This window comes from Miscanthus floridulus, chromosome 7, assembly GCF_019320115.1.
Source record: "Miscanthus floridulus cultivar M001 chromosome 7, ASM1932011v1, whole genome shotgun sequence".
Classification (NCBI taxonomy): domain Eukaryota; kingdom Viridiplantae; phylum Streptophyta; class Magnoliopsida; order Poales; family Poaceae; genus Miscanthus; species Miscanthus floridulus.
Genome location: NC_089586.1, coordinates 123,661,446 through 123,682,826, shown reverse-complemented (window position 1 = coordinate 123,682,826; position 21,381 = coordinate 123,661,446). Strand labels below are relative to the sequence as shown.

General features: G+C 50.1%; 1 protein-coding gene, 1 non-coding gene and 1 pseudogene across 3 annotated transcripts; all 3 read left to right on the top strand.

Annotated features, from left to right (window-relative positions):
• Positions 1-7,386: 7,386 nt before the first annotated feature.
• LOC136466189 (transcription factor MYC2-like) lies at positions 7,387-9,191 on the top strand (annotated as a pseudogene).
• A 162-nt stretch (positions 9,192-9,353) lies between these two features.
• LOC136464585 (hydroxycinnamoyltransferase 4-like) lies at positions 9,354-11,054 on the top strand. Of its 2 annotated transcripts, none has more exons than XM_066463536.1 (2): positions 9,354-9,885; positions 9,991-11,054. In XM_066463536.1, the coding sequence occupies exons 1-2, from the start codon at positions 9,487-9,489 to the stop codon at positions 10,870-10,872; spliced, it is 1,281 nt and encodes a 426-aa protein (XP_066319633.1). In that variant the 5' UTR covers positions 9,354-9,486; the 3' UTR covers positions 10,873-11,054. The 2 variants fall into 2 exon arrangements, with proteins under 2 accessions (XP_066319633.1, XP_066319632.1); XM_066463535.1 differs by having other exon boundaries at positions 9,976-11,054.
• A 9,228-nt stretch (positions 11,055-20,282) lies between these two features.
• LOC136468274 (small nucleolar RNA Z247) lies at positions 20,283-20,421 on the top strand. The gene has a single exon (XR_010761790.1). It is a non-coding gene; the product is annotated as a small nucleolar RNA Z247 (small nucleolar RNA).
• Positions 20,422-21,381: the final 960 nt, after the last annotated feature.

The window sequence follows — 21,381 nt, the reverse complement described above, 5'->3', positions numbered from 1 at the left end:
CTAGAGCTACACGGCCTCGAGTCGACACGGCATCACTATCCTTTCTTCCACTCCACCCACGGTGAGCCCTTCCGGTCTCTTCTTGCCTGTCGTCGCCGGACCTTGCCGTTCGGCCATGGCGCTCCATACCAGGAGCGTGTAGGCCAAGGCCGTCGCTGGCTACTGGGAACACAAGCACCCACGCACACGTCCGTAGCCATGCCGTGACCACCCTGCTGGAGCCCCATGGTCCACCCGTGCACCTCGCCGTCGTCTTCATGACCGCCGTGGCCACCGGGAAGCCCCTAACGGCCACATGAGAATCCGAGCCCCGCCATTTAGCTTGAACGCCCTTGCCGTGACCCCAAGAACCCGTAGAGACCTACACGCCTCCACTGTGACGCTTCTCCGAGGACGTAGCCGCCTCATCGACACCGCCGTCGTGCTTGGGAAGCCGCCGCCGTGGCCAAAGCCACCGGAGCCCCTGGAGGACCCCTCGCCCTGCCAAACATACCCGTTGGAACGTTGTGTCGCCCACGCGCACCACAGAATCAGTCTATGCCGTAGCCCAGCGCCGTTTCCCGCACGCCGGTGGAGCTCGAGCCGCCGCTCGCTGTGGCCAGCACCTTGGGGAGCCTTGGCCGCCACCTTGACCCCACAGACATAGTCGCCGTGGCCCAGGGAAGTTTTTCCCCTCCCTAATCGGACACCGGCACCACCGCGGAGGCTCGCAGCGAGCTCGCCGCCGGCCGGAGCACCGCCGCGGGAGAAGCAGAGGGCTTCTTCCCTCACCGGCCAACTATGGGTGAGCTCGGTGCACGTGAGCCGAGCCAGGGAGAAGGGACGGTGGACTTGGTCCACTATGGACCAGTCTGCGGTCTATGGACCAGCCCCCTTGGTCCACCGTGAGCCACACCCACACGACGACAGCTGTGGACGCAGCCCGGTATGAGCCCATGACCGTGACGTGGCAGAACCACAGTGTGCCACGTGTCTGGACCGGCCCAGCCCAGACCGGCCCAACCCAAATCCCAATTCGAGTCGGCCCGTGTTGACCATTGACTGGTCAACGCTGATCGTTGACCTGGCCCACCTGTCAGAGACACAGACACCATGGACCCACACGTCAGATACTGACATCATGGTGACGTCACGCGAGACCCACGTGTCAAAGGCCAGCACAGCCGAGATGACGTCATGCTGACGTCTTGCTGACGTCAGCTGGGCCCCACCTGTCAGCTCGGATCCGTGACGATGGCGTCATGCTGACGTAAGCATGTCGCGTGGACCAACCACATTGTGACACGTGTCAGCCCAAGAATAATACAGCCTTTTTCATTTTCAGAAATGGATTTAAACTTCGGAAATTCATAACAAATTCATACGACCTCAGAAAAATATGAAACCAGGACCAAAATTCATCTAAAATCGAGCTCTACGCAATGAACCCATGTTTGAGTGCATTTGGCTCTTTTGAATTTTCATTGCTTCTTTGTGCTATTCTATAGACGTCGCTGACGCGGCTATAATACGATCGTTGCAGACTCGGAGGAGAACCTGACGGACGAGGATCGTGAGTACCGAGAGGAGTACGGAGACGACTACACTAAAGGTGCCACATCCCACCCAACTTCGTAGCACCTATTACGCATGGCTAATATAGAACTGCTAGTGCTTTACTATGTGGATATATTCACACTGTGATAGGACTTGCATGGTAGTATGCCTTCTTGATGGCCTTTACCTTGACGCAACCTTGTCCCTGCTCACCCAACTGTTAGGCTAGTCACACGCTTGCTACTATATTTCATTTACTTCTACTACGCTTGCACTACATTGATGCATGATGGAAACTAGTATTATCTGGACTATGGGGAGAGTGCTGCGTGTGTGACTTGGGTGCGTGGAGGGTGAGGGTTGTGTCGACCAAGTTGGAGTATACGACGAGCCTAGGGCAAGTCTTGCCGTAGGGTGCTAACTGGGCACCCCTGGAATGGATACCTGTGGTGGGTAAATGGATACCTGTAGTGGGTAAATGGTATACGAGGTGGCCTTGGGTGTGAACCTATGGTGGGTGGAGCCCCGGGTGGAGGTGCTGTGGTGGCACGGTAAATGGAAACCCTGATGGAGACATTCTGGCTTGGTCATCCCTAAGGACTTACTAGTACTCAGATTCACCGGGAAGCCTTACGTACCACTCGCCCTATATGGTGCGGGACGGCCAGACTACTTGGTAGGATATTGCCACTACTGCTAGGTTGTTAGCGGACAGTGTAAGGAGGTACGGGGTACGGAGGATCTCCCCCACACCCTTCCGAGACTTCATGGAGACCTTGTGGACCTGGCTCATGACTCACAGTTTCAGCCACCCCAGACCGGACTTGGGGTGAACCAGGGCTGAATGGTAGAGTGGCACTATCCTAGGCAAGCAAGCGGCCGGAATCAGCCCAATTGACGACGGTCAGCGAGGAAGGCGGATCTTGTGGTTATGTAAAACCTCTGCAGAGTGTATGGTTAATCGATCGATACATGTGCCGACTTGTCGGCCATGGACCTTTCCTGGGTTTCGCTTAAACTAGATAAGAGATGAGTCCTTCTCTTCTTCCCCCAGGGAGTGAGTGTTCGGTCGTAGCCAGGGGCTACGGGCCTTGAGACAGTGCCGAGAGGGAGTTGGCCTGTCGACTGAGCGATGGTATGGGTGTGGTATGGTGAAGGTGTGGAGATGGTGGTATATCGGTCCCAGGGTCGAAACCTGGCTTTGGAATGGGAATGGGTGTGGTAACGGTGTTAAAACCTGACTATACTATTATATACTAATACATAGGAAACCCCAGCCTTATAGGTTCCTTTTGAATATTTCTGACTTGCATCCAATTACCACAAAGCAATGCTCATAGGGTTGGGAGTGGCCAGTACAAATCGTACTGATAAATTTTGGCATACAGGTTCTGCTGAGGAGTATAGCTCCGAGGAGTTTGACGGTTGAGGGATTCGTTCCTACGCTCGAGTTTGGCGATCTTACCTTCAAGCTGTTCTGAATGAATGCTACTTTTGATTCCGCCAATGCGGCGATGTAATAATTTATGTAATTCCGCACTATTTGTACTCTGATATTATCGATGTATGGATGTGATCATCGACTGGAATTTGGGTAATATGATCTACCACGGTCTTATTACACTTTGACTCTGTGGATTTCCCATCGTGGAAATCAGGGTTGTTTCAGTAGCCCGAAGTAAATCCAAACTTCACAATATGTTTACCCATGGTTAACCTATCTTTCCTTCTTCTGTTGTCACAACCGCTGCACGGACAAACCACTAGAGAATGGCCTCCATCACTCTCGCCAAATGCATGCTGTAAGAATTCTTCGACCTTGACTATAAACAGCAAGTCGTAATCGTGCTCGTCTCTCCGGAGTGTGTACATCCACTCACGGTCCTACATCCTTTAACAGACATATCAACACATATGAGTCACCATCAATTGCATCTACGCGGTGTCCCTACTCTCTAATAGGTGAGGATAGGTCATAATCCCACCCACGGATCCGTAGATGAGGTTAGTTTCCATGCTCTGCTCCTATCCGAGACGGAATTTTGATAGCATCTCCCCGCTGTTCTCCCAATACACGTCCTGCAAGGGAGAGTGTGTATCTGGAGAACAATAGGGGGGTGATGCCGAAACACCATCTTGGACTGGAGTGGACCATGGAAACTAACCAATCTACGTATCCGTGGGCTGTCAAAAAAACATGGACAATCCGAAACAGAAACGCTCACAGATATGCAAAGACCTGCATAACTCTAACCGTATCTCTTTCGGACGAGAGACGCCTAACTGGGATCAGTGACCTAAGACCATGATACGGATAGAGGGGTTATACCTAGGGTGCCGGTGAGGTCTAGCTAGCAGGGCTGTGGCGAGTCGGTGCAGTGGCGCCACGACGTGGTGCAGGCAGACCCGTAACTCTAACGAAGACAATCAGGGTCACCGAGGTCCCTCCACTGGGGCCTCCTCCTACATAAAAAGGCAATACATTAGTGACAATTGAAAATTTCGGCAGAACCTCCCCTGCACGGGGAGGTTTCAAAAACCTGCAAAAAAGATTAGCACGAAGGCCAACATTCACAAACAACTGCTCGATGGCCGAAAACCACATACAACAACTATTACTACTAACAAGGGCTCGATGGCCGACATCCATTGCACGATTTGAATAGAAAGGGAAGGGCGAACCTAGTGTGCTCGTCGACGGTGGGCGGAGTCAGGAGCGGGGCGCCGAGGGCACGGCACCGCCGCTAACGAGGCGTGGACAGCGGCCGGGGCTCCTCCTCCCTTCTCCTCTCCACCTCCCTTCTCCTTCTTCCTCCTCCCTTCTCCTCTCCTCCCTCCCTTCTTCCTTCTTCCTTCTTCCTCCTCCTCTTCTCCCCTTCCCTTCTCTCCCTCCTCCTACCTCCCCTACTCCTACGGGCGGTGTGGCCGGGGAAGGGACGGCCGGGACACGGCCGCCGATGCCAGAAATGGCCAGCTGGCACCAGCCAGCCACCTCTGGGTGGCCGAGGCGAGGGGGCCAGGCCGCAGGGAGCTACCGGGGCGGGGCACGGTCGGCGATGGGGGAGGGTGCGGCGGGCGCGGTCGGCAATGGGCGCGGTCGTGGGCGAGGCCGGCGGAGGGCGCGGCAGCGGCAGGGGTGGGCGCGGCGGCGGCTGGGGTGGGCGCTGGGGAGCGGGCGGGTGGCTGGGGGCGTGAGTTAGGGTTGGGCCGTGCGGGGGTTGGGCCGGTGGGCTTTTAGTGCCCAGTTTTTTTTATTTTTTTATTTCAACTTTGCCGAGTGCCCCCTGGGCTGGCACTCGGCAAAGCCCACTTTGCCGAGTGCCTCCCATGGCACTCGGTAAAATAATTTTTTTTTTATTTTGGGCCCAATTTTTTTTCTTGGGCCTTGTGACAGTATTTCAAACTCTATTTTAAAATTTGGGGCAATTTTGACTTTTTTGATATATTTCATTAGTTTATTTCGTTTCGTCGAATTTTTCGGGATATTTTAAATTTGAATTGCAGGTACATGGAATAATGGACTTTGGTCATCCAAAAATTGATACTCATGATATTTAGGGTATGTTTAGGCCGTATCCAGGAACTCACATGAAATCTCGAGCATCTCGTTGACGTAACATGTCGAGGTACTTGCCGGAAATATGATTTTAAATTATATAAAATGCAAACGAAGTCTGAAAATCACAAAACTTGTTGAGGCGTCGTGTTATCGCATGTGGAGGCTGTGGTAAAAAATTGAGAAGGTTTCGAATAAGTTATGACGTCGGATGCCAAAAACCCAGCTGTGGAGGCTATGGAGATGTCTGGGTTTTTGACATCCGACGTCACAACTTGCTCGAAACCTTCTCAATTTTTATCATAACCTCCACATGCAATAACACGATGCCTCGACAAGTTTCGTGATTTTCGGACTTCGTTTGCATTTTATATAATTTAAAATCACATTTCTGGCAAGTACCTCGACATGTTACGTCAACGAGATGCTCGAGATTTCATGTGAGTTCCTGGATACGACCTAAACATACCATAAATATCATTAGTATCAATTTTTGGATGACCAAAGTCCATTATTCCTTGTACCTACAGTTCACATTTGAAATATCCTGAAAAATTCGACGAAACAAAATAAACTAATGAAATATATCAAAAAGTCAAAATTGCCCCAAATTTTAAAATAGAGTTTGAAATACTGTCATAAGGCCCCAGAAAAATATTTGGGCCCAAAATAAAAAAAAAATATTTTGCCGAGTGCTGGCCCAGGAGGCACTCGGCCAAATATGATTTTCAAAAATAAAAAAAATTGTCGAGTGCCTGGCACTGGCACTCGACAAAATAAGTTTTAAAAAATTAAAAAAAAATTTGCCGAGTGTAAATATGTTTCTAAAAAATAATAAAAAAATTGCCGAGTGCCTAGGTGTGGCTCTCGGCAAAATAAGTTTTAAAAAATAAAAAAAATTTCCCGAGTCCCTATCTGTGGCACTCGGCAAAATATGTTTTTAAAAAATAAAAAAAATTGCTAAGTGCCTGGGGTTGACACTCGGTAAAATAAGTTTTTAAAAATAAAAAAAAATTGCCGAGTGCCAGCCGTTAGGCACTCGGCAAAATCTGACGGCCGGTGGCCGCCGTCACGGGCCGGTCACTTTTTGCCGAGTGCCGCGGCACTCGGCAAAGCCCAATTTTGCAGAGAGCCAGGCTTTACCGAGTGCCTGGCACTCGGCAAAGCCACCTTTGCCGAGTGCTTTATTTTGCCGAGTGCGGCACTCGGCAAAATATTGATTTGCCGAGTGCCATGATAAAAAGCACTCGGCAAAGTCTCAGGCACTCGACAAAGTCTAGTTTTTCAGTGGTGTCTCTCGATGTTTTTTTAGAGACAACATTCAAATATTCCAACCGTCTCTAAAAAAGATTTCTTTAACAGTGATTCTACATTGAACAACACATATCACACTATCACATGGGCACATCTCACATATACATGAACCTAAGAATACTAATAATTTCCATGAGCGAGAGCTGCGACACACCCGTAGACTCAGAGGATTTAATTCATCTCAAATTTTTGTCTTTGATGGTGTAAAGCAGCCCAGTATCAGATCCCACATGCCCTTCTTCACTTTGTGGCATCTTTTGATTTGGGGAAGAATTTGACAGCTGAAAACGATGGAAGATGCCTGAAAACACTTGTTATTAAACTGCACGAGCAGAGAATGCTGGGAGCCACTCATGAGGTCCTCTTTATAGAGGTTCCACGATAGGTCCGTGGCCTAAAGGTTATTATATACGAGGGTTTAGGAAAAGAAATGGAAAACCATAAAACGGTTCACCCACTAAAATCATGGTACAGTGTTTTTCTCTCGTAACAAATCAGTCTGGCTTATCAGCTATGGTACAGTGTTTTTCTCTCACAACAAATCAGCGAACGGTATTTTTCGTCCTGGGTTTTCAACAAGCAAACTAAATAAACTAGTCCGCGCAGACGAGCACAATAAACTAATAATAATGGTGGCTCGGCCAGGTGCCTCACTTGCCACGAGTCCATGCCTTACAGCGACGTCAGTCCAAGTGTTTTTTTTGAGGGAAGTGAGTCCAAGCTGCTTAGCTGCTGCTACGCCCTTAATCTTTTGGAGAAATTAGCTAGCAGACACCCACAGTGGTGGTCGTTTGCTGGCAGACATTTAAAGTGGAGCTATATGCTAGAAGACTCTGGTTTGTTGTAATTATGCCAGAGGACACCGCGGGCCGGTTTCCACCGGTTGAGGAGAGAGAAAAATTCAGTTTGGACATCCGATGCCCCTGAGCCACGTTTGGGTCAACTGACCCGAGCCTGATCTGGTTAACCGGCTTGTCTTCATGGCCTCCGCCGACCAGTGCAAGCAGAGGCCGCTCACGCCCGCCGCCTAGGCCGAGCAGGAGCACCGCAAGCGCGTGCTCCGCGAGCTCAGCTCCCTCATCTCCGGTGCCGCGGCCGCGCCCGAGGAGGAGGTCACCGACAGCGAGTGGTTCTTCCTCGTCTCCATGACGCAATCGTTTCTCAACGGGACGGGACTCCCCGGGCAGGCGCTCTTCGCCAGCCAGCCCACCTGGATCGCCTCAGGCCTCTCCTCCGCACCGTGCGAACGCGCGCGCTAAGCCTACAACTTCGGCCTCCGCACCATGGTCTGCTTCCCCGTTGGCACCGGGGTGCTCGAGCTCGGCTCCACCGACGTCAGGTTCTAGACCGCCAAGAGCATGGCGAAGATCCGCTCGCTCTTTGGGGGCGGAGCAGGGGGTGGCTCATGGCCGCCCGTGCAGCCTCAGGCGCCGTCGCAGCAGCAGCCCGCGGCCGGAGTCGACCTGGCGGAGACGGACCCCTCCGTGCTATGGCTCGCCAACACGCCGGTCATGGACATCAAGGATTCCTTGTCGCATCCGTCGCCGAGATCTCCGTCTCCAAGCCGCTGCCGCCGCCTCCGCCACAGATCCATTTTGAGAACGCGAGCACGAGCACGCTCACGGAGAACCCTAGTCCATCCGTGCACGGGCCGCCAGCCCCGCCGGTGCCGGCCGCTGCACCGCAGCGGCAGCACCAGCACCAGAATCAGGCTCACCAGGGCCCGTTCCGCCGGGAGCTCAATTTCTTTGACTTTGCGTCGAACCCTTCTTCCTTGGCGGCGACCCCATCGTTATTCAAGCCCGAGTCCGGCGAGATCCTCAGCTTCGGCGTCGATAGCAACGCCCGGAGGAACCCGTCGTTGGCACCTCCCGCGGCCACCGCCAGCCTCACCACCGCTCCCGGGAGCCTCTTCTCGCAGCACACGGCAACCATGACACAGGCCGCCGCTACGAACGATGCGAAGAACAATAATAAGCGTTCAATGGAGGCCACCTCCCAGGCGAGCAACACCAACCACCACCGACGACGAACGAGGGCATGCTGTCCTTCTCGTCGGCGCCCACTACGCGGCCGTCGACGGGCACGGGCGCGCCGGCCAAGTCGGAGTCCGACCACTCGGACCTGGACGCGTCTGTGCGCGAGGTGGAGAGCAGTCGCGTCGTGGCGCCGCCACCGGAGGTGGAGAAGCGGCCGCGAAAGCGCGGGCGGAAGCCGACGAACGGGCGCGAGGAGCCGCTGAACCACGTGGAGGCGGAGCGGCAGCGGCGAGAGAAGCTGAACCAGTGCTTCTACGCGCTGCGCGCCATGGTGCCCAACGTGTCCAAGATGGACAAGGCGTCGTTGCTCGGCGACGCCATCTCCTACATCAACGAGCTCCGCGGCAAGCTGACGTCGCTGGAGTCCGATAAGGAGACGCTACAGGCCCAGGTCAAGGCGCTCAAGAAGGAGCGCGACGGCGGACACGACGGCGGGCCACGCTGCCACGCGGTGGAGATCGACGCCAAGATCCTGGGTCTGGAGGCCATGATCCGCGTGTAGTGCCACAAGCGCAACCACCTGTCGGCGCGACTGATGACGGCGCTCCGCGAGCTGGACCTGGACGTCTACCACGCCAGCTAGACATGGACGTTAACCAGACCAGGCTCGGGTCGGTATTCGATAGTCCAACCAGACCCAAACGTGGCTCAGGGGCACCGGATGTCCAAACTGAAATTTTCTCTCTCCTCAACCGGTGGAAACTGGCCCGCGGTGTCCTCTGGCATAATTACAACAAACCAGAGTGTCTTCTAGCATACAGCTCCACTTTGGGTGTCCGCCAGCAAACGACAACCACTTCCCCTAATCTTTTTCCCGTTCAATTATTGAAACCCAAGCCCATGTGGCCATGTGACTAGCTTCTTCCTTAAACTAATGCAATTATTGAACCACAGCAGAGTAACCCGCATCGACCTCCACAACATATACTACTACTAGTACTGTAGGGTTCATCCACTCAAACATCCAGCTTCTAATCTCGTCCAGTGACCAAGACAGAGGTTCGTTGCTGGCCAGTGCGTGAGAAGAAATCAAAACGATCCATGGAGTCTGACAAGGTGCAAGTGATAGAGTCATCCTTGGTGGCGCCGCGAGAGGCGACGCCGACAAAAGGGCTCTGGCTCTCTCCCATCGACCTCGCGGCCACCGCAGGCCACATCCCACTAGTCTTCTTCTACAGTCCCGGCGCTGCCTTTTCCAACGTGGCCAGGCTCAAGGAGGCGATGGCCAGAGCCTTGGTGGCCTTCTACCCTCTGGCCGGCCGCCTTGGCGTCGAGGAGGATGGCAGGCTAGAGATCAGCTGCAACGGCGAGGGCGCGCTCTTTGTTGTTTCTCGCTGTTACCTCGCAGCTCAAGACATTGACTTCTCCAAGCCGTCACCGCAGCTAAGGAGGATGTTTGTCCCTCGCATCGAGCCCTTGTCCCTCATACTCGCCGTTCAGGTAACTGATGATATATTTGAGCTTCAACGCTTTCTCGCGTACGTACGTGTAGTACAACTCCTGCCATCACATTGCATCATCACTCGTCAGGTGACTTTCCTCAAGTGTGGAAGAGTGGTGTTAGGAGTGGCCGTCCATGATTCCGCTGTGGACGGCATGAGCACGTTCCACTTCGTGCAGGCATGGTCGGCCTTCGCCAAGGACGGCGACGGTGCTGCCATAGAGCTCCCCATCCACGACCGCGCTCTTCTCCGTGCACGGTCCCCGCCTGTGGTCCACCCGGACGCGCTCTCCGTGTTGTACCCCAGGGTCGCCTTGTGTGAGCCGTCGGGACGACCAAACGCCGTCGAGGTGTTTCCCATCTCCAGGGACCAGCTGGTCACCCTAAAGCGCCTCTGCGGCGGGGCAAGCACCTTCTGCTCCGTGAGCGCCCTGGTGTGGCAGTGCGCGGCCGTCGCGCGGCGGCTTCCCCCCGACGCCGTCGCACGCCTCACCTTCCCGGTCAACATCCGACGGAGAGGGGTGAGGCCGCCGCTCCCGGCCCGCTACTTCGGCAAAGCGTTGGTCGAGCTGTGCACAGCCGGCGCGGCACGTGAGATCGCCTCGGAGGCGCTGGCATCTGTTGCCTGCCGCGTCAGCCGCGCCCTCGCGAGGCTGGACGACGACGGCGAGCTGGTGCGGTCTGCGATCGATTATCTCGAGCTGTTCCAGACGGGCAGCCGGCCGGTGAGGGGCAGCATGCTGGAGACGGAGCTTCGGGTAATCAGCTGGCTCAACCTGCCGGCGTACGACGCGGATTTCGGCTGCGGGCGTCCGCGGTGGATGTCACGGGCGGAGTCCGTCCGCGGCGGGTTCGTGATTATCATGAACGATGGGTCCCAAGAGCACGACGCCGTCCGCGTCGTCATGTGCATGGAGGCTGCAAACATCAACGAGTTCGGGCTGCTGCTTTACGCCAGCATTGCAAACCACGCATCAAAGCTCTAGCCAGCTACCCGCTTCATGCTATGCTACCTGTGGTTAGTAGCAGGTAGCAGCGCACACACGCAGGGGCTGCGAGCATGCTTATAATGGTTTCAATAAGTACCTTTTGTCAGCGACGACCGTTGCTTTCACAGGCATGGTTAATGGTCTCAATAATCTTTTATCAGTGTGACACCGGAATAAAATGTGTGATTTTCATTGTCAATCCAGCCAACAGGAATCATATATTAATTAATTGTCAATCCAGCCAACACAAAAATTAATTGTGGCTCTGCGCGTGCCGGGAAGCCCGTGGCGCGGGCCTGCAGCTCTGAGGCTTGCCCACTGCCCCGGTTTGGTGGCGCGTCCTACTGCTCTGCGCGAGCTGTCAAAGGCTCAAGCAGTAGGAACGTGTTACGGCTGAGCCCTTGGAGCCGCGGCGGTCGGCGTGTCCGTGCCCCTGGGAACCGTCGTGTGGCACCGCTGTGCTATTTCGGAGAAGACGGCGTATTGTTGTGCTTTGGACTTTTAATCCTGTTTATGAGAAGACGGCCTACGGTTCAGGTGTTCGTGGAGCCTTAGGCGAAAGCCGTGCACAAGGCATCACTGCTATCGACAGCGACGCCTAACCTCCTTATTGGAGGCGTGGATGTAGCTTCTCTACCCTTGTAATTGTAGTTGTACGGTACCTCTGGGTGAAAACCTAGCACATTTCCGAGAACTCTATCAAACATGCCCTAATAAAGCATACGTTAAGGGCAAGTTGTTACTCGTTTAAGCCTAGCACATTTCCGAGAAAGAGAGGCACGGACATAGTGTGTGCTTTACCGAGGCATAGTGTGTGCTTTACCGAGTTGAGTGCCAACTGGGATGATTGGATGAACATTTCTTTTTTAATCATCAAACGATGGACTGATATGTGAACCGATGCATAATTGATAATACTACGTACATCCAAGCTTTTACACACAACCATATGAAGTGTCCGACAATGATCCATCCCGAATTACACTAGCTAGACTTAGCTTTCAGCGGGTACCACTGATGCACAAAACACGTTTACCAATTACCATGCAAGAGAGAAAACGAACGAACAGACAGACAAATACTACCGTGCTCCATGAGCTACTAATCTTCATATGCAAGATGATGCTCCAATTGCATCTTTATGCAGACACTCCCATGACCTAGCTACGACATCGACCATGGCTACATAAGGTACGTACTGATCTTTATGCAGAATTACAGCAGAAGCAGCAGCAGAGCTTCAAGATCCCGTTGATAATTCCTCCGCGTTTCGGCGCCGGCTTGCTCGGCGGCCTCTGCCTCGCGGTCGTGGAGTCGTCTCCCATGCGTCCCGACGACCCCTGAACTCCCTCCATCATCAACGAACTAGGCAACTAATGACACGCACAAGCTCACACGACACCAAACCAACTTGAGTAGTTGAGCTACTTACCTCTCTACGCCGGGAGCGTAGCTTAACTCGAACGGTCGGATACCATATTTATACACGGTTTCCTTGGCATTTTTACCACAAATGTGGAGACATTTCACGCCTGTTTCGTGGTACAAGCAGGAGAAAATGCGCAGCCCTGGGACGTGCCGACGCCGCAGGAGAGATCCTTACGTATTGGTGCCTTTTCGGAAAGGAAGTGGCCGCTTGATCGAGCCGATCGATCACAGAGGAGCCCTTTTTATACCACTCACAAATGCAAGGTAAGTTCTCAGGTTTTGGCGTGTGCCTTTGGCAACAGGTCACATCCAACAAAAATCCAAAACGGTCTCTGTACACGCATGCAAAGGTTCATATTTTTCTTTCCCTCATCATCAACGAGCAAGGGTTCAATCTGGCGATCGATCGAGCTGTAGTGATCGTGTGCACGACGCATCATTTCTTACCCCATCACGAAGTAGTGCAAGCAAATTGTTCTGACGGTAGCTTTACAATGGGGCCCACCAAATCTTGACGCTGCTCGGTCCCATACGTCAGTTTGCCGAGGTCAGCGCCACACGTTAAGGCTCCATTCAGTATCAGGTTGTTGCGAATTAAAGATGGTGATTTTTCTCGTTTCACGAGTGGGCGCATGCACGTCTCGCCTCGGAAAGCTCTCTTTGCAAACAAAGAGTCGCTCAAATGGTGCTCGATAACGCCAAATCAGGTACTCCTAGGTCGAACTCAGAACTCCTCGTTATTACGATGACAGTTAGCAGATCGGCTCCGCGACCGCCTGTTATACGAATTGTATGCTCGGTGTCTAGGTTCATCCCTCCTTGTGCTAGCGTCCAGGTTAGTTTGGATAGACTAGCACGTATATCTTGTATCTCAAGTGTCTTATAATCCAAGTTGTAGAGGATAGATCTCCTCCTGAGTTCGGTTGAGATCTTCTTGTTGTAAACGCCACACTGGAGGCTATTCCCGTTGTAAGGAAAATGGACTCTAGGTTCATTTACTTTGAATTTTGGTGTTTGATGACAAACATAACTAAGTTGGACTAATGAATTTGTAAGTGATTGTTTTGAAGTTCAATAGGGTGCAAGACGTGACTTGGACGAAGGCAACGTGACGATCCGATGATCAACACCATAAGCAAGACCCTAGGAGCACAAGAGAAGACCCAAAATATCAAGCAAAGTCCAAGCACGAAGATAGGAACCAAGCCATACGCAAGATCGCGAAGAAACGAGTTTACAGAGGTGACCGGACGCTGGCGGAAAGTGACCGGACGCTCTGATCAAGAGGCTCCGCAACAGCAGGCGTCAGCAGCAGCGACCGGGCGCTCGCGGCAAATCGACCGGACGCAGAACTACATCGTCCGATCGAGTACAGAAAGGTTCTAGACCGGCGAAATTGCGACCGGACGCGTCCGGTGGCATGTGACCGGACGCTAGCAGCGTCCGATCAGGTGATCACAGCTCTAACGGTCGGGACGACCGGACACGTCCAGTCAGGACGTGATCAGCATCCGGTCAGTAGCAGAAAAACGGGATTTCATCCCCAACGGCTAATTTCTTAGTGAGGCTTATAAATACAACCTCCAACCGGCCATTTGATGTGTGTGGAGCTGAGGAAACATATCAAGGGTGTTGATACACCATTTTAGTGATCTCCACTTATATAGTGCTTAGTGATTCATTAGGTGATTAGCGTAGGTGCTTTGCGAAGTGCTTAGGTTGATTAGACCACCGATTATGCGCTTGCTCTAGGTTTAGGCCTAGTGTTTAGTGAGGTTTGCATATCTCTTACCATTCGGTGCTTGCGCGCACCATTGGTGTACATCGGAGGGGCTTGTAGTCTTGTGAGATCACACCAACCACGTTTGTGGTGTGGCCGACACCTTGTACCGGAGGGAACAAGGCCCGCGGCGTTTCGACCAGAACCTTGATAGTGAAGACGGCGGGGAGCATCCGGGAGAGGCTTGCCGGAAGGCACGTCGGAGACCCACTTGCGCGTGGGGAAGGCCCGAGGCTATCCACGGAGTTACCCGACCGGGAGCTTGGCCCTTGCGAGGGATTCCTTGCGAGGGGCTCCAACGAGAACTAGGGAGAAGCTTGTGTGCTTCTCGATACCTCGGTAAAAATATCAGAGTCATCGATGGGAGTTTATATATCTCTACCTTGCTCTTTAGCTTCCGCATTTATATTGTTTGTATTACTCCTTTTGCGGTAGAGATAGCAACACACTAGCAAAACCATAGGTGCACATTTAGATAGTTTATCTTTTGCATAGGTTTTACTAAGGTTAGAAAAAGAGTCCATAGTTTAGAGTTAGAATTTTAAGTTACCTAATTCACCCTCCTCTTAGGCGTCACGGTCCCCTACAAGTGGTATTGGAGCCGGTTGGCTCAAATTTGGACCTTTGGCTTAACCGCCGTTGAGCCGACGCTATTTAGAGTGGCTGGGATGTATACCTCTAGGTCTCCGCACTTTGACGGCACTAACTTCCCTTACTATAAAGCTAGAATGGCTTGTCACCTTGAGGCGGTTGATTTGAGTGTTTGGAAAGTCACTCGTGATGGAATGAAACCTATTAAGAATCTCAATAAACCCACAAAGAGTGAAGAAAAGGAAATGCATTTTAATGCTAAAGCTAAAAATTGCTTGTTTGAATTATTTAGCATGTATGTGTTTAACCAAGTGTTCACTTTAAATATGGCACATGAAATTTGGTTAAAACTTCAAGAGCTCTATGATGGCACATCTAATGTTCATGAGCAAAAATATTGTCTAGCTAAACAAAATTTTGATTCATTTACAATGAATGATGATGACCTTGTTCGTGATGTGTATTCTCGTTTGAATCTAATTGTCAATGAGCTCCATTCAATAGGATTAACAAAGCTAGATGATGTGGACATCGTGAGGAAAATCATCTCCGTGCTACCACAAAAGAAATATGCAAGCATCATCACCATCCTTCACAACATGGAGGACTTGAGCACCATGATCCCGGACATAGTCATTGGCAAAATAGTGGCATTTGAAATGTCACATAAGATGGGTCAAGAAGAAGCCTCTTCATCAAGCAAAGGCAAAACTCTCGCATGTAGCGAGAAAAAGAAGATGAAAGGCAAGCAAGTTGAGACAAGCTCAAGCTCAAGCTCCTCAAGTGAAGATGAAGAAGAAGATGAGGATGAGATGATGATGATGAAGATAAAGATTCAAGTGATTATGATCAATCTTCCTCCTCCACCTCCGACCTTGATGAAGAATCAATCAAACTAATCAACAAGGTGGAGAAGATGATCCAAAGGCTCAATGTCAAGGGTGTGCCAATCCAAATTCAAGATCTCATTTTCACCAATCAAAGAAATGAGCAAAGAAAGAAAGGATGCTATGGATGCGGCGAGTTGGGGCACTTTATGGAAGTTTGTCCAAACAAGCCTACACCCAAGACAAAGAAGAAGGCATGCAAGAACCAAGCCCTCACATCAATAAGGTCATGGGATGATTCTTCAAGTGAAGAAGAACACCATCACAAGAGGCGAGGCCACAAGCACTCATCATCAAGCTCTTCTTGTGTGTGCCTTATGGCATGAGGTAACGAAAGCTCATCCGCTAGTGAGAGTGATAGTGATGATGAAATACCTTCTTATGATGAAATTGTGCAACAAAATCTTAATTATGCTAAAGTTTGCACTAGTCAACAAAAGAAGCTCGAAAAAATAAAAGAAAAGCTAGATAGTTCACAAGAAGCATACAAAACTTTGTTTGAACAATATGAGAACTTTGCTAATCTCAATATTGAACTATCTACTAAAATTGAGCAACTTGAGGCTAGTGCAACAACAAATACATACACAATTAATGATGAGCAACTTGTAAAAAATGAAAAATTAAAAGAAAAGTTAGTTAGATCACAAGATGCTTATAAAAGTTTGCTTGCTAAAATGGAAACCATGTGCAAATATTGTGATGATCTAACTATTAAAGTTGCTAATCTTGAAGCCGTCGGTACAACCCCCACTAAGGCATCTAAAAAGAAAAGTTCCATCTTTAACATGCCTAAAAAGGATGCCTCTACTTCTTGTAATGATTTATGTTTAGACTCATCTTTGTGCAACCAAGTTTGTGTTGAGAAAGTTGTTGTAGATACATGCACACAAGAGGTTGCAAAGGAAAATGAGCAACTCAAGCAAGAAGTAGCTTGCCTCACCAAGAACTTGACTCAAGTGAAAGGCAAGGTGAATCAAGCCCAACTTCATCAAGATAACACCGTCAAGGGAGTGAAGAAGCTTGATGAAGGACAAACCGTGGTTTGCTACGTGTGCCACAAGGAAGGTCACAAGTCCTATGAGTGCAAGGTGAAGAATGAGGGAGGAGAAAAGAAGAAAGAGAAAAGGCAAATAAGCAAGCTCTCCAACACCTACACCAACAAGGTGGACAAGAAGGCCTCCACATCATACTTGTTAAAGAAGAAGAAAAATCACAAGGTGGTGGCCATCAAGGTGAACAAGCAAGTCAACAATGGGGTCAAACGCCTTTGGGTGGCAAAGGAAATCATTTCCAACATGAAGAGCACCAAGAAGGTTTGGATTCCGAAAGGAAAGTGAGAAGTCCGACGGACTTCAGGGAATTTGGAGACTTGGCAAAGTATAGGTGCATTTCATGGGGTGCATCATGATGGACAAGATCATTGCCAAGTGGGTTAGTAAATATTGTGGACCCGAATTCCCCCTCCCATGTTAGGTAACTAGATTTAATTTGCTTCAAGTGGTACTAGATTTAATCTCCTATAAGTGGCATCTTTAAGCATCTATTACTCTTCATGCCTAGGTTTGTATTTGCATGCTTATAACTTTTGTCATGCATACACTAGGTATATCTTATGGTAGGCTTGCTCAGTTTCATTCTTATTCCTTGGAGCAATCCTACATGGTTTAAAATTGTTTAGGAGCACGGCACATGGCTTGTCTTTTGATTGTTCATCTAATATATGCCAAAGTCTAAATTGTAGATAATTTCTCCCGAATATCGCTTTCGAAAATGACTCTCACATTCATGTGATGTTATCTTTCAAGTGATATGTTTTATTCTAAAATCAATGTGCATGTTTCCTACAAGTATTCCATACTTGTGTGCACAAATTTAGGGAGAGGTTACTCTACAAGTTGGATGCTTTAACACTAACACCTTTTCAAGCTTATCATGTGTGTAGTAGTCTCAATTGCAAGGAAAATGGAGTCTCGGAATTAAGCATCATACTTCAAATATTCACCACCTTTTGCAAGTGGTAGAAATCAAATTGGTTTCCACATGTGGTATTTCTAAACCGATATCATCATGTTGATTTCATTGTGATATTTATATGCTTTCTCCATGCATTATATAGATTAAATTCCCTTGAGCAAAATTTTGCCAATTATGCATATGCTTTGCCTTCTACCATATGTATGCATATATTTAGGGGGAGCTTAGTCTATATAATATGAGAGTCAAATTTTGTGACCTATTCCACTCTACATACAAATGATCACAAAGTTTGACCCTCCCTTGTGCTACTAATATCTTCCTTTTCGGTGTTTGATTCCAAAGGGGGAGAATTTAGAGGACCAAAAGCAAGCATTATTTTGTAGAACCAAAAGCTAGATCATAATAATTTACAAGTGGTAATGGTCTACAAGTGGTAATGGTCCGAGAAAGGGAGGATAGTGGATTATGGATTAGTCTATGTAATGGGAAATTTTGTAGGAAGCAAAGCTTAAATCCATAATGCCACATGGGGACATTTGCAAGGGCAAGATAAGTTTTTATGTGGTATCCTTTAGTTTTACAAGTAGTATCTTTTAGCATCATATAACCTTGCCCCTTGAATTGCATCCTAGCAAGTAGGTAGTTTTCAAATTTCAAAATTCTATTATTTGCTTGCTTTGGTCGTGTTGTCATCAATCACCAAAAAAGGGGAGATTGTAAGAAAAATGGACCCTAGGCCCATTTACTTTGGATTTTGGTGTTTGATGACAAACACAACCAAGTTGGACTAATGAATTTGCAAGTGATTGTTTTGAAGTTCAATAGGGTGCAAGACGTGATTTGGACGAAGGCAACGTGATGATCCAATGATCAACACCATAAGCAAGACCCTAGGAGCACAAGAGAAGACCCAAAATATCAAGCAAAGTCCAAGCATGAAGATAGGAACCAGGCCGTATGTAAGATCGTGAAGAAACGAGCTCACAGAGGTGACCGGACGCTGGACTGGACGCTGGCGAAAAGTGACCGGACGCTCCGATCAAGAGGCTCGGCAACAGTAGGCGTCAGCGGCAGCGATCGGACACTGGACTGGACACTGGCGGCAAATCGACCGGACATAGAACTACATAGTCCGATCATGTACAGAAAGGTTCTAGAGCGGCGAAATTGCGACCGAACGCGTTCGGTGGCATGTGACCGGACGCTGGCAGTGTCCGATCAGGTGATCACAGCTCTAACGGTCAGGACGACCGGACGCGTCTGGTCAGGACATGATCAGCATCCGGTCAGTAGCAGAAAAGCGGGATTTTGTCCCCAATGGCTACTTTCTCAGTGGGGCTTATAAATACAACCCCAACCGGCCATTTGATATGTGTGGAGCTGAGGAAACATATCAAGGGTGTTGATATACTATTTTAGTGATCTCCACTTGCATAGTGCTTAGTGATTCATTAGGTGATTAGCGTAGGTGCTTTGCGAAGTGCTTAGGTTGATTAGACCACCACTTATGCGCTTGCTCTAGGTTTAGGCCTAGTGTTTAGTGAGGTTTGCATACCTCTTACCACTCGGTACTTGTGCGCACCATTGTTGTACATTGGAGGAGCTTATAGTCTTGCGAGATCACACCAACCGCGTTTGTGGTGTGGCTGCCACCTTGTACCGGAGGGAACAAGGCCCGCGGCGTTTCGGCCGGAAGCTTGATAGTGAAGATGGCGAGGAGCATCCAAGAGAGGCTTGTCGGAAGGCACGTCGGAGACCCACTTGCGCGTGGGGAAGGCTCGAGGCTATCCACGGAGTTACCCGACCGGGAGCTTGGCCCTTGCGAGGGATTCCTTGCGAGGGGCTCCAACGAGGACTAGGGGGAAGCTTGCGTGCTTCTTGATACCTCGGTAAAAATACCGGAGTCATCGACGGGAGTTTGCATATCTCTATCTTGCTTTTTAGCTTCCACATTTATATTATTTGTATTACTCCTTTTGCGGTAGAGATAGCAACACGCTAGCAAAACCGTAGTTGCACATTTAGATAGTTTATCTTTTGCATAGGTTTTGCTTAGGTTAGAAAAAGAGGCCATAGTTTAGAGTTAGAATTTTAAGTTACCTAATTCACCCCCGCTCTTAGGCGTCATGGTCCCCTACACCCGTGTACTATAAACATGCAACCGATGCCCAAGGGAAGGGTACCTCGTTCCACCATTTCTCACATGGTATTAAGAGCCTTTCTCCTCATGGAACTCTCCCGTGGCGCTAAGTCCGTCCTCTTCCGCAGCATCTGTTGTTCCATCACTCGTCACCTTCCTGCCGGTGAGCGAGAAGCTCACCCACGCCAACCACCCATCATGGAAAGCTCAAGTGATCTCAGCTCTAAAAGGCGCATGACTCATTAGCTTCATTTCTCCCTCCTCCAGCCCACCGACGTAGTCTATGCCACCGAAGGGCGACGACGACATCAAGGAGCCACCGGTTGTCAACCCGGACTACGAGACATGGGTGGCCAAGGATGGTCAGGTACTCAACTACCTGCTGACCAGCCTATCGAAGGAGATCCTTGGCCAAGTCAACTTGGAGGACACAGCTGCCAAGGCATGGGCAGCCATTGAGGGCATGTTTGCCTCTTAATTCCGTGCCCGCATCATCAGTACAAGAATGGTGCTGGCAACGGTGTCTAAGGGCTCCTCCTCGATCAGTGAGTATTTTACTAAAATGAAAGGACTAGCAGATGAGATGGCATCTGCTGGTCGCAAGCTGGAAGATGAGGAATTGGTTTCCTATATCCTAACCGGGCTGGACCTCGAGTTCAACCCCGTTGTTTCTACTGTTACCGCTAGATTTGAACCCATTATGGTGGGGGAACTCTTCACCCAGCTCACCAGCTTCGAGCAGCGCATGGAACTCCACGGAGGCAGAGGCGGAGGTAGCTTCCAGTCGTCGGCCAATCTGGCCACGAAAGGTGGTCGCGGTGGCGGCCACGACAACCACAATTCCCATGGTGGCCGTGGTGGTTTTAGTCGCGGTGGCTCGGGACGTGGACAGCGTGGCGGCCATAGTGGTGTCCATCCACAAGGAGGCGGCTTCCAAGCTGACGTCTTCTGATAGCTATGCGGGAAGGAAGGGCACACCGTTCTTCGCTGCTTCAAGAGGTTTGACACCTCTTTCACTGGGCCACCCCAGAAGTCGGCCTCATCTGCTATGACGTCGTATGGCGTAGATACAAACTGGTATATGGATACCGGTGCAACTGATCACATCACTAGTGATCTAGAAAGGTTGACGATACGCGACAAGTACCATGGAGCAGATAAAGTCCACGCCGCCAACGGGTCAGGTATGGAGATCACTCATGTCGGTCATAGCTTATTGTGCTCCCCTACTAGCAATATTCATCTTAAAAATATTCTTTATGTTCCTAAAGCCAATAAAAACCTTCTTTTTGTTCATTGCCTTACAGGTGATAATGGTGTTTTTCTTGAATTTCATCCAAAACATTTCGCTATAAAGGAGGAGGAGACGAGGAGAACCCTCCTCAGAGGCAGGTGTGAAGGAGGCCTCTACCCACTACGATCATCCCTGTAGGGTTGAGATGGCGGACTAGAGGGGGGGGTGAATAATCCTTTCTAAAATTAATTGTGTTGGCTAACCAAAACAAGTGCAGAATTATAACTATCGGTCTAGCCAAGACTACACCTCTCTATCTATGTTCTCTAGCACCTTACAAAGATATTGATTAAGCAACAAAGGTGCCGGGCTAGCTAGAGCTCGCCTAACCAATTCTAGAAGCAAGGTCACACAAACCTATGCCACTAGTACTTCAAGCAACAAGGGAGCTCCTACACAAGCTAGT

What these genes read in the sequence shown, in the direction of transcription:
- LOC136464585 (XM_066463535.1), top strand. Translation starts at nt 9,487, where the DNA reads ATGGAGTCTGACAAGGTGCAAGTGATAGAGTCATCCTTGGTGGCGCCG. An exon ending in CCCTCATACTCGCCGTTCAG is followed by an intron (nt 9,886 to 9,975) that starts GTAACTGATGAT and finishes ATCACTCGTCAG; the next exon opens with GTGACTTTCCTCAAGTGTGG.